The 16,443-nt window shown below is 34.9% G+C and overlaps 1 protein-coding gene across 1 annotated transcript in view; it reads right to left on the bottom strand.

The window, feature by feature from the left end:
- Positions 1–5,383: 5,383 nt before the first annotated feature.
- The window catches only part of CYP7B1 (cytochrome P450 family 7 subfamily B member 1), a 189,306-nt gene continuing 178,246 nt past the window's right edge, over positions 5,384–16,443 (bottom strand). Inside the window, exons 5-6 of the mRNA XM_012763352.3 lie at positions 15,490–15,665; positions 5,384–8,023 (exon numbers count right to left, since the gene is read on the bottom strand). Of these exons, the coding sequence (XP_012618806.3) occupies positions 7,736–8,023; positions 15,490–15,665 (464 nt within the window). The 3' untranslated portion in view covers positions 5,384–7,735. The remainder of the gene's footprint in view (positions 8,024–15,489; positions 15,666–16,443) is intronic.

Below are 16,443 nucleotides of genomic sequence, written 5' to 3'. Positions count from 1 at the left end.
CCCTCTAAGACTTTGATGAAAGGAAATGATTTCCTTCTTCTAAGCAGGCCTCCACAGAAACATGAAGAACCAAAGAAGAGGAAAGGACATCTATCTATTAAGTGCCTAACTTGCCAGGAAGCAGGATCAGTTAATACCTTGGTCTAAATAACTTAATTTCCTCTTGGAGAAATAGCAGGCATATATCTCTTTAAAGTGTAGATTTCTCAAGAGAGTGAAATTAAACAAAATCTGCAATTACTCAGCAAAGTAAGCTCTTTTAAAAATTTAGAATTTATTTTTTTTATGAAAACAAAACAATTATTTGGACTATGGAGGATCTGGGTAGCTCACAAACTCAGATGATTTCTGCTACCCAGTTGTTATTTGCAGGATGTTGTCTCGATAGAGTTGTTGTGGCTGACTGTCCCCAAAGGTCAAGGATTAACTTAGAACTTCAATTGGTTCAGTTCTAGGACCACTCCTTAGTTTAATTTTTTTTTTTTGCAAGCATTATTTAGTCTGAGTACTCCTTCTTGAAAAATAAAAACTATTTTTGTAACTCTTTTCTATGTTTAAATTTATTTCAAAATAATAAATTTTAAAAATAAATACCTACTTGTACAACACGGAAAAAGTACTGCTACATATATTGTTTTAGCTTCAGAAAATATTCAAAAGATTTTTCAAATACTTTTAACAATATTCCATTTAAAGTATAAAATAAAGGCATTTCTAAAATTTTCAATATACTCATTAGTTTTTAGAATTATGGAATCAAAAGTAATTTCATTTAAACATTCATTTAAACATAAAAGACAAAAGCATTTATTAAAAACTTTGGGTTATCTATCAGATAATAATGATATGTACACTTTATGTTAACTACAGAGGCTAGTTCTTACAAATAAAAGTAATGAGGAGTAAATATTCTCTTGCACACAAATGAAAACCCCCAACTAATACATGCTTCATATTTATAAATGATTAAATGTGGCTCAACAATGAATCATTAGATAGTCATACCTTTACCTGTTATTTCTATTTCTCTGGTTTCTCCTATAAGCACAAACTGTAGTAAGGGAAATAAAGTGCTTCATGACTCTATCTCTAAATATTTACTTTCTGTGTGGTCTGCAATATATCGTGTCCCTCCTTATGAAAGGCAATACATTTAGGAATTGAGAACATAAACTATACTTCAGATAATTGGCAGTAAACAATATCATGTACTCTTTAAACAATCCAGCATAACTACTGAGTATTTTTTTTTTTTGTCCAGCTCTATCCTAAAAAGAAAATACACAATACTACTCATATATGATCACGGTTAATTCCAGAAAGTTCTGCAAATTTTTATAAGTGTTTTATAGAGTAAAATTAAAAGCAAAGATAATTATTTCACAGATTGCCCATTTAATGACATAATTTATGCTAGTTGGTAAATAAACAATACTGACTGGTTCAAATGAGCAGAGGTATCTTCTAAGAGAGGTTAGTTCCTGTTAGTGGACTTAACCTTCTAACAGACTTCTAACAAAGTCTAAGGTGAGTTTCTGTAAAACATCAGTGACTCACGAGAGTGTTTCTTAGAAAAGCCAAGTGTCCAAGTGAAATACTGTATGTACGGTTACTGAAAGAGCCACTATTCATTTTCAATAGCATTCTGTATTATATGCTTTATTTATAGTTTGCATTTTAGTTTTATGAATAAATAGAATACTCTCCAAATACCACTCATCTTTATTCATGAAAAGTGAAGAGCTCTGCAAAAGACAAAGACCACATCTAATGAGATCTCTCTCCCATTTCTCGTTCTTATACATCTCTCCACAGAATCATAGTGATTATTAAGAATTGTAAACTAGTAAGGTAGGCCTGCTTAAAATAAATATTAAAAACTTAGTGATATTTCCCAAATCTGCTATTATTTCACACATAAATAACTAGGTTAAAATATATTGAAAAATACCTGACTGTAACAATGTACTTTTAGGAGAGCATCAGAAAATAAGAATATATTATTATGTATATGGGGGAGGAGATGGAAGTAAGGAGATATTCAGAAGGCAAAGATTATTTTCCAAATAATTTTGGAACATATTTTATTTGTAATCAAATTATAAATCAAACATTTTTTATTTGTAATAAAATCTTCTATTATATAACAGAAGTTCTTGGTAGGAAAATAAAGAGACACAATCATTCATCTGGGCTTTAAAAGTTAATTTATTGAATTTTTGTTGAAAATTAAAGAAAATTAAGTATTAGATTTGCAAAGTACTTGTTTTTCTCATCTAACATTGTTTAAGACAATTTACATCCTCATAAATCCACATCTATGCCATTTTAAAATCAAAAGATAATATTAAATAATTTCAGAGAACCTTTATAAATAATACACAGCATTCCTGTGTCTAAAAGATATTTTAAATTGTAAGTATTACAAATTATCACCTATTTAAAATTGTTCAGCTGAGTATTTCATGAATTAAATTTATCTTACTCTAGAAAGTAGTATAAATAAAATGAACATTTCTGCTAAAAAGTTCAAACATTAGTGGTCACTGATCTAGATAAACATGATGAAGTAGAGTAATAATTGCTTTAGATAAATACTAAAGAGTTTTATGTGATCACTCATTATAATTTAAAATAATGCTACAGAGAATGTAATCTGGGCTTGCTAACTTTTTTTAAATTGAGTATGTGAATATGAATACCTAATTATGCAGTGCAAGTAAATAATAGTTTGCAATATTGGCAAATGTAAAAGGTTAAAAAAAGTGCACATTCTGAGGGCATGTAATTCTTGTTTATATAATTATTGCCATTCTTTATACCGAGATCAAAACTTAGATACATCTTGTGCTTTAGTCTTTGAACAGTTTTAAGATTCCACTCTTAAGTTACAAGATGATTACAGAAAATGTTAAAATGATAAAATGGAGGTGATACAAGGAAATACACCAGGAAAGCCAAAACAAGGTAGATAAAAGTTTTCTTCTAGGTTGTTTACCATTATGCCTGATCTATAATAAATACCTGTTTCTTAACTCCTTCAGGGTTTTAGTTTCTGCTAACCAAATGTTTCAATACTGTTGGTTGATATAAAATGATATCTTGGGTATTAGTTATCTATTTGCTTTAATTTGAAATTTAGGTGAAATGATAAAAATGAAAAGATGGATTTTTACAACAATTTTTAAAAAAAATTCTGGAGCCCCAATGACTATATTTGGTTTTGGTTATTTTATCATATTATCACAATACCTGTTGTATATGGTTTTAATGTGTGTAATTACAGTGACTTCTCATTACAGAACACTACTTTGGGATAACTGATGGAGGGCCAGTTAGAACTAGTGATAAATCTGAACTTCAAAATAGTTTTAAAGAGGTAAGTTTATAATCATGTGATAATAAATTGGTTGTGTATATGTTGTTTTCCCTAACAAGTAGTGTGTTCTTGAAGGGAAAGGGTAATCCAGTGTTTAGCATCTATAATTTTCATTATAGCATATCTATAATAGAGGAAATGGTTGATAAATGTTTGGTTGAATAAATGAATAATCAATTAACTAATGACTATAAAAAACTATTCCCTTTAACAAATACATAAGAGCAATTTTTAAAAGGCACAACATTGTTTAAGTATCTCCATTGAACTTTACATTGGTACACTGCTTTATATCAATATTTTTCAAAATAAATTCACAAATGTTTCTGTGTTTATTCCTTATAAAGAATCCTGATGTCAAAGGCCTTACTTTTATTTTGCAAATAAGGACACTGAGACACTGAGTGGAAAAGTGACTTTACATCACAGTTAGAATCTATGTCTTTTAACTGATTTCTCCATGACATTTTTTTTCTATTCATAAACATTATTTAATTATTGGATTGAAGTCTGTCACAAGAGTCACATGTTTTGCTTTGGTTTTACTGTCCATTCCTTTTACATAATCTTTTCTAACCATTTTATTTATTCTTACTTTCTATTCTAAATTTATGTACACACTTTTAATTATAAATTAAGCAGAAATTCGAACAGAATAATTTCCTGTGTTCTCTCTGCTGTAACATCACAAATGTGTACTACTAAGTTGAATTTAAGGAATATGGAGGTTTCCATTTCAGGCAATATGGCGACTGCATGTCCTAGTATAAAAAAGAAACAGACTATGCCGTATGGCAGGCAAGAGACAAAGCCCGGGGCCCAAGCTAGTCATGCATCTGTGTGTGTGTGTCTGTTTATCTGTGAGTGTGTGAAATACAAGACCTCTGTATAAAGCCAAGAACCTGCAAAGCCAACATACTTAGTAAGTGAACTAGAAAGAAACTTTGCTCCACAGTGCAAGACTGTGGGTATATTTGCCGGTCTCAGCCTTGGCTCTGGGTAAAAGCAAACAAATAAAAGAACCCCCAAAAGTATCTCCTGTCTATTTGTAATAACAGAGTTGCATTTTACCTGATTTAGGTCTGGGAGGCATAGTACCCGTGTAGCCTGACCTCCCCCATCCCAGATAATCAAGCTGAAATTTTAAAGTGATCTGAGTTAGCAAGTAACATCAGCAGCAGGACAAAAGCAAACACAAATTTTCTCTGGAAGAATGCACTTCAAACTCAAGTCTTAAAAGATTTTCAGAGATAAAGGACCAAGGAACATGGGCTGGTAAAAAAGCCATCCCAGGTAAGAGTGAAAGGAAAAATAAACATAAAAGTATAGAATCATATCTACAAAACACTGATGATTTGGAAATGTCTGATACAGAATGTAAAATGTTTGCTTAATATGATTAAAGAAATGAAAAAAGATATTGAATGCGTGATGAAGGAACAAGATACTATCAAAAATGACCAGCAGATATGAAGAACAAAAGAGAATTTTTAAACTGAAAATGTAATCATCTGAACTTAGCAAACTTGGTGGAATGGCAAACCTGAAGGATGACAACTTGGAGGCTTGTGCTCTAACTCAAAATCAACCTTGGAGATCCCAAAGAATGGAGAGTGTTGGATGGTTCTGAGGATGGAACATAACGAATTTAGAACATCTTAGGGAGAGTGAAGGTTATCATGGACTACATGTGTGTGTAGGAAGGGGAAAGGTTGGGGACAGGGTACGTACCAGTCCAGAGCTGAGGGTAGCTGGGCACAATAGTGGGAGGATTAGGTGATGGAAGAGTTTTTAACACATTAACTGTCATATGAGTTATATTTAACTCACACTAGTTTTGAGCCCAGGGCCTTGTGAAGCATATGTAACTGTAGTTGGTTTGTGAAAATCTTACTTGTTGATATTCTTATTGTTACAATTAATATTGACGCTTTAATTGTATATAACTCATGCATGGAGAACAATAAAAAAATAACACATTTTTCATTAACTCACAAAGCATCATTTTGTTTTTGAAGTTTTTATTCTATTTTCATAATAAAACACCATGGCTCCAAGGGAAAAAAATTCTTTTCTAGGTGGCAGTCAATGTAAGAGCCTTGGCCTCTCTTCCTCATTAACTGTCCCACTTACAGTATCCGCCATGGGGTGAACAGATCATTAAAACATGGTGGGTGCACATTATGGAATACTAAGCAGTAGCTAGAAGCAACAGATTAAATATAGTATATAAAGCGATATGAATATATTTTAAGATATATTTTGTAGCTTAATCAGAAAATTAAGGAAATGATATATAGAAAATACATTTATGCAAGTTAAAAACATAGGTACTCAAGATATTAATATATATTATATAAAATCATACACATAAAAGACACAAATCAAACACATTAGAATATTTGCCTTTGACAGGAAGGGTATGATGGTGGGGATTAGGGACAAAATAAAACAAGTAAATAAAGCTAAAACCAAATATAACAGAGTATTATGAACTAAGGAGTATAAGGAATGATTACCCAACCCTGTGAACCTGAAGTTAAAATAAAAGCAAGGAAAAAACAAACTTGATGGATGAGCTCATGAGCAGATTAGACACATTGTACTGAGAAGAACCTGGAAGAGGTATCTAAACAAATTACATAGTATGTAAGTTAGAAATAGAAAATGTGGTAAGAAAGGGTCAAACTAAAACATGGTGTGTGGAGTGAGAAGATCTAATGTACAGTCTGAGAGAGGTAATATTCAAAAAGACAATTCCTGAGAATATTCCATACTTGAGAAGAGACATCTGTTCTCAGACTTGAGAAGCAGCACTACATGCAAGCATGATAAATAGAAAGAAATTAGGAACAGCAAAGACGAAGAGAACATGTTAAAGTGGTCAGAAAGAAGAGACAGAGGACCTGCTGAGTAATTCAATTGACTGACAGCCAACCTCTCTATAACAAGGTTGGATGTCTTAAAAATATGCTGTGAAGAAATAACTGTCAACTTAGACTCGTGCATAAAGCAAAACCATCTTTCAAGACTGAGGGTAAGAATAAGGACATCCTCAATCAGGCAAAAGCAGAATTTTCACTGGCAGACCTTCACTAAAGGAGCGTTCAGAGCATGGACTTCAGGAAGGAGAAAATACTGCTAGAATATTTTATTTACTTATTAAGTATTTTTTAATGTTATTTAAAAAATCAATTTCTTTTTTAAACACAATAGCAAATTTCTGAAATGTTGAAAGTCCCAATTAATGCAGCAAGAATTAACTGGGCTTTATTACCTGCCTTTCCTGTTTATATAGTGTATTATCATTTATGTCAGATGCCAATCACTTGGTATTCTGTTATTAGACATCTTTGAATCATTGATGCAATGGTGCATGTCATATGAAATTATATTGCATTACATAATATTGTAATTCATAATACACAAAAACTCCATGCCCAAAAGATGAGATGTCATCTCATCAAGCAAATACTGCTACCTGGTTTCTCAGTTAATATAAATGGAAGCACTTAGGAAAGGGTTAATTGTAATGTGGGCATAACCCTTATAGCCAAATGGCATAACCTACAACCAATGCTGTAATGATTTCAACATTTGCTATTAAAATAAACCTAATACTACTCTCTAGGGCAATTGCTGAAGATATAATAAGTTTTGTGTTTTCTTATATATTAAGTCTTATCAGTATCTAACTGGAATATGAGAGGTCTTATATAACAAGAAATTTTGTTCTATTGAGCCATAGTATACAAAGTAATAAACAGCATTTATGGATGATTAAATATCGAAGTAAAATTGAAGCATTTACTCTACTGCAAAACTCATTTAATGCAAATGTACCCTGGCAACATAGATATTATTGATATTATACCTGAAAGGAACATTTTCATCTAGTGTAGCTCATGGAAATTTAATTTCCTTCTTCTCTGAGAATTTGGAATTTGTTAGACTGTGTCCATTTTCAGCACAATTTTCCAGTAGTACACAAAGTGTATTTTTACATATTAGAGAAGAATTTGAGTGACTTGAAAAATCCCACAGTGCCAAATCCATTGCTGGGAAGGTACATTTATTATAGCAGGTGAAAATGACAATAAACAGAAACAAAAAATAACTACTTTGAGCTTATCATTAAGTTTGTTTTGATGTCAATTTTCATGCCACCATCCTCTTTTATTTTATGATGGGCTTTGTGAGCAAGTACAAACTGGATCGATCTCAGATCAAATAGAAATTGGCACATTTTAAACAAATAAACAAAGCAATTACATGTGCAGAAATTAAAAACAAATAGATGGTCTTAGGGCATTTTGGTTCATTTTGATAGATTTCTTTTATTTTCATTTAGCTTTTCTAAGATTTTACCTTGTACCTAAATAAAACATCAGACTTTGGATGCTGAATACCAAACAACAGGCGCTTGTAGTTTGGTTCCATAGGCTTATCATCAATTATTTCTAAATCAAAGTAAGTTAAAAGTATTATCAACAATTGCTTAATTTCAATAACTGCCAAAAATCGGCCTGGACATTTGCTGGCTCCATATCCAAACGGCATTAGGTAACACTTTAGCTTTTTCCCTCTTTTATAAAAGGTGGTTTTCTTCTTACCATCTTCTACAAAACGATCATATCTAAACTCCTGTGGAGAATGGAAGAATAGAGAGTCAAATTAAAATTTTACATGAAATGGTTTGAGTTCAGGTCCACAAAGTTGCTAGCTCTCACTGTCTGTCTTAACAGCTTTCTTTTTAATCAGGCAAAGACCAGAAAGCAAAACTTCACCAAGTGCAAATCATGTATGAACTTTAAAAAAACTCAGATGCTACTATTAGGAAGTTACTTTTCCCATACCAAAGTGAAATCTGAACACTTGTATGACTTTTTTTCCTTACTCATATTTCTCTGCTATGATGAGCTTCCTAAGTATAGAGGCAGTATCTCTATTTTTGCTGCCTACAGTGGGCCTCACATATGGACACTCGATATACCCATGTTGGGTGGAAGGCAAAGGCTCCTATGAGACTGCCATGGTCACTATGGACTAATGAATCCTACTCGCCACAGGAATTACCTGTCGATCACTAATTTGCTTTTCTCTTATTCCTTCCCAAGAGCTACTGATGAATGAGAACTACGAGTTTAAGACTCAGTGCTTATGTTTAGATTAAATGGACATAAAATAATATAATTCAGATAAAGCACTAGAGATTTTGTGGAACTAAGGCACAAAAATCAACCTTGCTTGGTTTTTGATGCTGTAGTGAATTTCTCCTATGAAAGTTCTATTAGAATGAACTCTCTTTTGGTTTTCTCTAGAGTGGCAGGTGTTTCTGATGTTTTCACAAACAAGTTATATTGTTACAGAAAATTATGGGACTGCTTTATCACCATCTTAATTTCACTTTGCTGACACTGGGTTATGGTTTAACTTTCACTTGGTTTTCTTCAAGGGGACTGAGTGACCTTATTTTAGTCCATGTGAATTAAACCATTGATGAAATTAATGCTCGTGGCTTGCACGTTACCAACCAAGTATTTCCTGTAGCTTGTGCTCATGAGCATTAGACCTGCTCAGCACACAACTTTGACATGAACTACATGAAGTCTATTGTAAGGAAGTAGGTCAGATCCAAAGCATTTCAGATTAAGGTGAAAACCCTACAATATAAGCATAGATTATGAATCCAACACAAACGATCTAGTTTTTTATGCCATGTCAGTGTTGTTAGTGTCAGTGAATCATTTCTTTTAAAAGTATTGGTTGTACCCTCCTTCACCCAGGATACTTGTTTTGATAAGTATTTGAGCTTAGAAAAACTTAGAGTAGTTTCTATTCCCCTCCAACTTGTAAGTCAATGCAATGATAATGGCAAAATTAATCTGTATTTTTATAACTGCTTAATCCCTGACAATGAACAATCTGAGTTCTTTAGAACATAAGTGTATTTTACCACAGTTCTAGGATGTATCCAAATAGGATATAATCAGTATTGAATGAAAAAACCCTTTGTAGATATGCACTGTTACTGGAGCTAGAGTTACTGTGTGGAACTCTCTCCTGGTGACCTTCTTTGATTCCTGGGGCTTAGGCCTCATTTCCTGACCTTAGCTCTGCTGATTCCAGTTTGGGTTATGACTTTTTACTGTCTTGACATCATAAATAAGCCTGAAATCATCATGGCTTTTAGATTCTTCTTTGTGAAAATGAATGTGCTGCCCTTTGAGAGTAAACACATGATGCAGGACTGCTTTGCTCCCCACAGTGACCTTCAGTTAGGGTTTACATCCAATTCCCTCCAGCTTCCACTCAATCAGTAAGGCCACTTCTCTAGCTTCCATCACCTTCTCTTCCAACTTCTTCATAACAAACGTCTTAGAAATTCCTATTTAGTTATTTATTTTATGAAACAAAAAGGGAAATGCCCACTGTCTTTAGCTCTGTGACCACCATCAAGCTCAAACAACACATGAGCATAAATATATTTTTGAGTTAAAATTTATTTTCAGTTTGTTCTATTGCCAGGATGGAGAGCCTGAGCAGGAACCAATGTTAGGAAGGGCCTGAGGCAACCACTGGGGATATATGGTTTTAGCCAAAAAGAGAAGGTGTCTAATAATCCCACTACCAAAATTTTGGGGTCACAGTGACACCGAAAAAAAAGGTCAGGAACTTCAAGATGTATCTATTTATTTGGAACAACATAGACTTTGGGATTCACCATGATGACTTAAATTCTTTGGTGACCATAATAAACTAAGTGCTTCATAATTAAGAGGGGACAATGAAATGGATGAGAACAGAGAAATCACAAGAGAAGGTGTGAGACACTGAAACTCCCCACTGTTCCTCTAATGATTGTTGCAGTTGATTCCCCAATGCCATTCTTCTGCATAAGATCTGTCTAGGCACCAATCCTGGAAACCATATTGCTCTAGCCTCTGGTTTGGGATAGGGTGTATAAACTAATTTGGTCAGTGCTACTGGGGAGAAGTCTGTGGGGGCATCTAGGAGAAGTTTCCTTCTTGTGAAGCAAGTAAACAAAATGAAATGGTTCATTACCCTTCTTCTTCTGGACCAAGTTGTGTGTGACCATGACGTCTAGAAATGCTGTAGCCATCCAGCCATGAGGCTGAAGACAGAGTAACCCACAGGAGATGGCAGAACCAAGAAGTTCCAAGGGATTGGAGCTGTCACACTGACTTACTTACGTCAGTATTTTTAAAGCCTCCAACAAAATGCTATTTCTTAGTAGAAGTTCCATATATGTTTGTTGAATTGATAAATACATGAGAATAAAGTATACTTTAAAAGCAATCATCAAGCTTTTGAAGAAAACATAGCTATTGAAAGAGTAAGTAAACATGTAGAGAATGATGAGTAGATGAATATTCAGTATTTACAAACAGTGGGAAAATGGTATAATATTGAAGCACTATAAATCAAGATTGGATAGAGGATGCAATTTTCTGGATAGAGAAGAATTTTTGGTATACATGACAAAGGAAGATTGCATAACACTCTAATTTGTGTTCTCCAAATACTATGTTTAGTTCAGTTCAACAGATTTTTTTAGCACTTCCTGTATGTGAAGCATTGAAGTTACAAAGGAATAAAACATGGTCTTGCTGAGGTAGGTGATGCATCATAGGATCATATCTTACATCCACTCAATTCATAATTTTGGGCATGATAATCTAAGCGAGACAAAAGATATGACTTCCTAGTAATAAAAACTGTTGATGTTTTGAATGGATGGCTAAGGGGCTGCACTGTTACTCCTGGATTATAGCTGTCCTGTGGGCAAGGTGACAGTGCAGAAGTCCCCTTTTATCTCTGTGACTTGGGTTTAAATCAGCATTGCCCTCAGCCAGCTTGCACCAGTTTGTGAAAGTGGATAGATCTCTTCCCAACTCCCTTTTTAGGGTCTTCACGTTGCTAACATGAAAATGGCCAAGGTGGGAGTACTTACACCACTGAAAATTGGCAAACACTACAAACCAAGGTTTCTCGGAGGGAAACTTTCAATATGGTACTTCCAACATGGTAGGCGTGAAGTGCCAATTCACTGATAGGGCAGGAACATGCTCAATATGAAGCATCTGCCCATGAGAAAGTAGCCATAAGATATAGCCAAGTCCCTATACTGAAAGTTCGTAATGGCAGGGGACTTTTTATTTCTATGTCACCCACTATGCCTATCAAAGTGCATTTTGGACAGTAAATGCTCACGTTTGTTTCCTTGAAGTTTCCTAGTGGCATAATCTCTATTTCAGTTTGAGATACAGATGAAAAACTATTGAGAGTGCTTCCTCATCTATCGTGACTAGTATATTCTAAGAAAAGTAGCAACAATCAAAATAATATTGATACCACAATTAATATAGTGAATTAGGATTTTTTCAAAAGCTTTCAAGTGTATCCATCATCTTATTATGATAAATAATAAGTAACGTAATGCTGAATTGCATGAGTTTAAACAGGACCTTTCAACTTCAGAGTTTTTAGTGGATAGTCCAGGTTTCATAATTACATTGTTATTTCACCATGTTTATTTATTTTAGGAAGCTACATTTTATGGTTATAATAATGTGTTGCCATCTTAAATGTTTGACGTTTCTTCTCTCTAAGCCCAACAGTGTCATCAGGTATCTCTTTATCCCTTCTGGCCTCTGGACTTAGGAAAACCAACCAACAGATCTGGTCTTCTCTGTAGCTGCAGTTCTGGATTCTGCAGTTTTGCAGAAATGAAATCTTCACTATTACTACCAATTATTTAAGAGTTAGTGGCATACATCCAGGATAATGATAGGTGTGAATTTGGGAAAGCTCTTAGAAAAATTTTAAGAGCTATCCACTCCTAGCTAATTAATAGATTAGTCTTTATTGGATAGTATTTATACCTTTGGAGAGAGAGGAAGGAGAATCAGAAAGTGTTTCCTTTGCTCTCTCTCATTGTTTTAAATTTCACTTGGTAATTTGTCCTCCCACATAGGAAAGGGCCACCTGAATACCTAACATTACAATAAGCTGAGCAACTAGCATTCAGGAAAAGAATAAACTGTTAGCACAGAAGTTACATTTTGGTAACACTTATAGGCCCAATTAGGTCTCAAAACACCTTTTCTTTATCCCACGCTGTGTTTTAAAATTTATTTTCCCAAATATTTGAAAATTCAAAGCAACACTCAAAAGTCTACTTTTTCAGGTTCTTTTTAAGAAAAAAAATCAAAATAACTTGTCCAAACCAGATCTAAATGCTTGCCAGACCTGAGGGCTAGTTCAGAAGTATCTAGTGATCTTCTTTAGATGCCTCCTGGGGTCTACTTTTGCCATAGTTCTTACCACTCCCAATAGTACTGCTATATTATACCCAAGCCAGCCACTTGTATATTTGGTCTGTCTAGGCCTAGTCTATATTTGAATACACAATATCTGTCCTAATTTTAAACTTTAACTGAAACATATTTTCATTTTCAGTACATTCATCCATCCAAGCATCCCTTTATTTCACTTATATGGATACGCTCCTCTGTGCTGGGCACTGAGAATACAGCGATAGAGATGACACAGTCTTTCCCCTTTGGGAGCTTACAATATATGCGAGCACAGACAGGCAAACAATTGCAAAATACTGTGTTCTGTGCAGCTTAACAAAGGTACACACAGGCCACAGAGTGAGCAATGGCAAATTCTCTGAGGGATGCGTTGGGAATCCCGAAGCTCATCAAAGAAGTGATTAAGGGAATTCTTGTGAAGTACTTTGGAGCATGCTTGGTGCACAGGTAAGGAGAGACATTCCAGGAACAGGCAGATGCATGTGCGAAAGCTTTCCAATGTGAAGGAAGACCATGGCCTATCTTTGGAATGCAATATTCTAGAATCTCTTAGAGCTCAGACATTCTGAAACCATGCCTCATTGAGTTGGGAACTATCTATGTTCTGCTAAGGCTCTTGTCTTTGTGTCTTAAAAGAACAGCTATCACTTTATCTGCAGTCAGCCTTACTCTTATTTTTTGGCCTAACAGCTATTGTCTGTTTTTTGCATGCAAGGTCTATAGGATACAAAAGGCAGGGAGCGACAAATATGAGTCCCTTATGAGCTCTTGGGCCCTGCTTTCAGTGACAAATGACTGATAACAGAAATTTTTGGAACTTTATTCTTTAATGTCAGTGCACAGTGGTTTGGGATGGACATATGTTATACGAGAATCTACAGCACCTACTTACTGCCATCCTAAATTGTTAAGAACCAAAGGAATAAATCTATATGCCTAATGGTGGTAGGTGCTCAGTAAATGTTTATAGAAAGAGTGATAAGACCTTCCCAAATGCTACAAAGTGGTTCTGAACTATATCATTTTTTTGTACCAGGAATTATGAGCATTCCATGACTCATTTCAAGAAAACAATGCCGTGGCAATAAATCAGCCAGTTAATTTTAACATTAGTCAGACATAATTGGCTAATGTTAAATGTAGTAAATAGTAGTGTTCATCAACTCAAGATAGAGCTACCCTAATGATGCTAAATCAGTATTCACAACACTGCAATTCTGTTCTGCCACTGATTTAGTATGAGGCAATCCCTTCTGATTACTATTAAGATTGGTCGATTTGTTATGTAAAGTTTGGGCGTTGCTGCTTAGTTTTCCACAGAAAAAATATAAATGAGCATACTCAATATTTAGCTTGATTTTAAGTTCCTGAAAGTATAAATCAAGGTCTTTTTTAAATCATGGGTGTGGGGGTTAGGAAACAGGAGGCTCCCTAAGAACCAATGCCATAAAAGACAGTAGAGACCTGGTAAATACTTACTGAGTATTTGTTGAGAACTTTAATGTTGATTTTACTATCATGCCATGAATGGTAAACTTTAAGACTAGTGGGAGAATCATATAATGAAAATAGTAAATAGATGAAAATTCATAGACAGAAATAAAGTTATTTTAAAATTTAGAAGTATTTTTCAGATATTAGCTATTCCTTTGTCCTATTTATTGAACATTTACTTATATGTGAATTTTTTTTGTTGATATTTACAAATGCAGAGATTAAGCTTGTTGACTGTGGGATATTCTTTCACTTGCTAATATTCTACAACCCATTTGTTATCATCATTCATATAATGCCTCTTCTTCTGAGACCCACAGAAACCGTATGAACGTTTTCCCCCCACATAAGTCATTTGCCTTTGCTGATGAAGTTAATGTCAATTTTCTTATTGTGTTTGAAGTCTGTCCTCTTCTTATTAATTTCCAAAATTCAACAATATAGTATTCCAGTCTAGCAGCAAAACATCTAACTTAGAAACTTGGTTTAAAAAGTGGTCCAGCTACTAACTGCTTAAAAAGAGCACAGAAATTTGCCTTTGAAAAAAAGCATTTTATGTACAAAAACTGCTGCAGCAACATTGCTTCATGAGAAGCACAGGCAGAATATGACTGCATTCAATTTGCATGCAGGTGGTGAATCTCTGAAGTGGTATTAAGGGATGAACCAGGGTGGATTAATTTCCAGTCTTTGATATTCATTAACTCCAGCTTCAGAAAAAAATACAAGGAGATGACACAATTACCCTCAGAGCTTCACCCGTGAGCAGCAGCTTTACAATCTCAGGTTCACAATGCCATACTAATTGATCAAGAAGGGGCACATACCTTTCCTAAGAGGTGAAAAAGTATATCGGCTTAACTACAACAGTGATGGCATTTGACTTTGGAATAGTCAACCCCACTTTGGAAACACTTAGCAAAATAGTTGTCTTTATTTATTCTCTAAGTCACCTGCCACTGGCTAGCCCTCCACAGTTTTCAGTAATTCTCTGCAAGCAAAACTTAGTTTTGGTTGAAAGGTAATGGTGGCCGAGGCTCAGTGCCCATTTCATCCGAGGCAATTAGCATTTAGTCTCATCATTGTATTTCCATTTATAGATCATGAAACCTTTCAAAGGTAGGTCTTTAGGAAACACTTCAGTAAAGAGTAAAACTTTCCCACTAGAATGAAAAACAGAAGTCATCAAGCTCCCCCAAATCCCTTCTGGAACAAAGTGGCGAGAGGAAGAGACAGAGATCAGGAGGAAGGGGAAAGGGCTTGATGGTTATTTACCTCTGGAGCATCAAAGACTTCAGGGTCAACATGCAAGAGTAAAGGAAAGATGGCTACCAAGTCACCCTTTCGTATATGGAAGTCCTTGATCTCTGAATGGAGAGTCAAATCCTCCTGCACAAAGCGAATGGAGGTCGTAGACGAGCACAGTCTCAAAGCCTCGAGAATGGTGCTTTCTGAAGGAAACAAACAAACAATAGCTTATTAAAATATGGCTGCTCCTGAAAAGTGCTCTCAATTTGCCACTAAAGCTCATTACTAATGGTCTTGATTCCAAAGGAAACCATTTCTTTATTACATCCACCCACGGAGCCCCAAGAGGGAGCCAAGGGCTGGCTGTCTATGGAGCGTGAGGAGGGGCAGTGGTCTGGCCCCAGCGCAGCTCAGGGGCATCTGACAGGCAAGAGGTAGCAGTGCTATATTTCGGCAGAAAGCCACTGAGATTTTGTAGGAAAGAATGGTCTGCAAGAGAGAAATGCTGTGTTATGGGTGAGTATACGTATTTGTCACTAAAACCATGTCCCAGTTAAAGTTCACTGCTGGGGGGTTATTTTACCAACCTTTAGAACTCTGATCCCTTTAAAGCCAGGCTTAGTCATTTAATAACCACTTAAGCAGTTAATAGTGAAGTAATTGTAGTAGCGCTTTCTGAGACAGCTTAACACTTAATTTCTTTTATGCTAGCTGTAAATAAAATGTGAGTCAGCATTTGCTGGAAAAATTTCAAAAAGAAAATACTTTTCTAGTATTCACAGGAAAACCATATTTTCCTCAGCATCCAGGGAGAATAATAGCCACCATCATATCCTGGAAGATTCCAGAAGCTGAATGTCCTTGCTTTCCCAATGGCCTTCACCTTTTGCTCCTAGCACGACAGATTTTATGGCTAATTTCCGGCAATTTATCCTGGCAGTTTGAGGAGGAATTCCTTTGGGAATAATATGCATAATTTGC

Source organism: Microcebus murinus, chromosome 7, assembly GCF_040939455.1.
Source record: "Microcebus murinus isolate Inina chromosome 7, M.murinus_Inina_mat1.0, whole genome shotgun sequence".
In the NCBI taxonomy this organism is placed as follows: domain Eukaryota; kingdom Metazoa; phylum Chordata; class Mammalia; order Primates; family Cheirogaleidae; genus Microcebus; species Microcebus murinus.
Note: the sequence above shows the minus strand (reverse complement) of the source record. Positions and strands in the feature narration are given on the sequence as shown.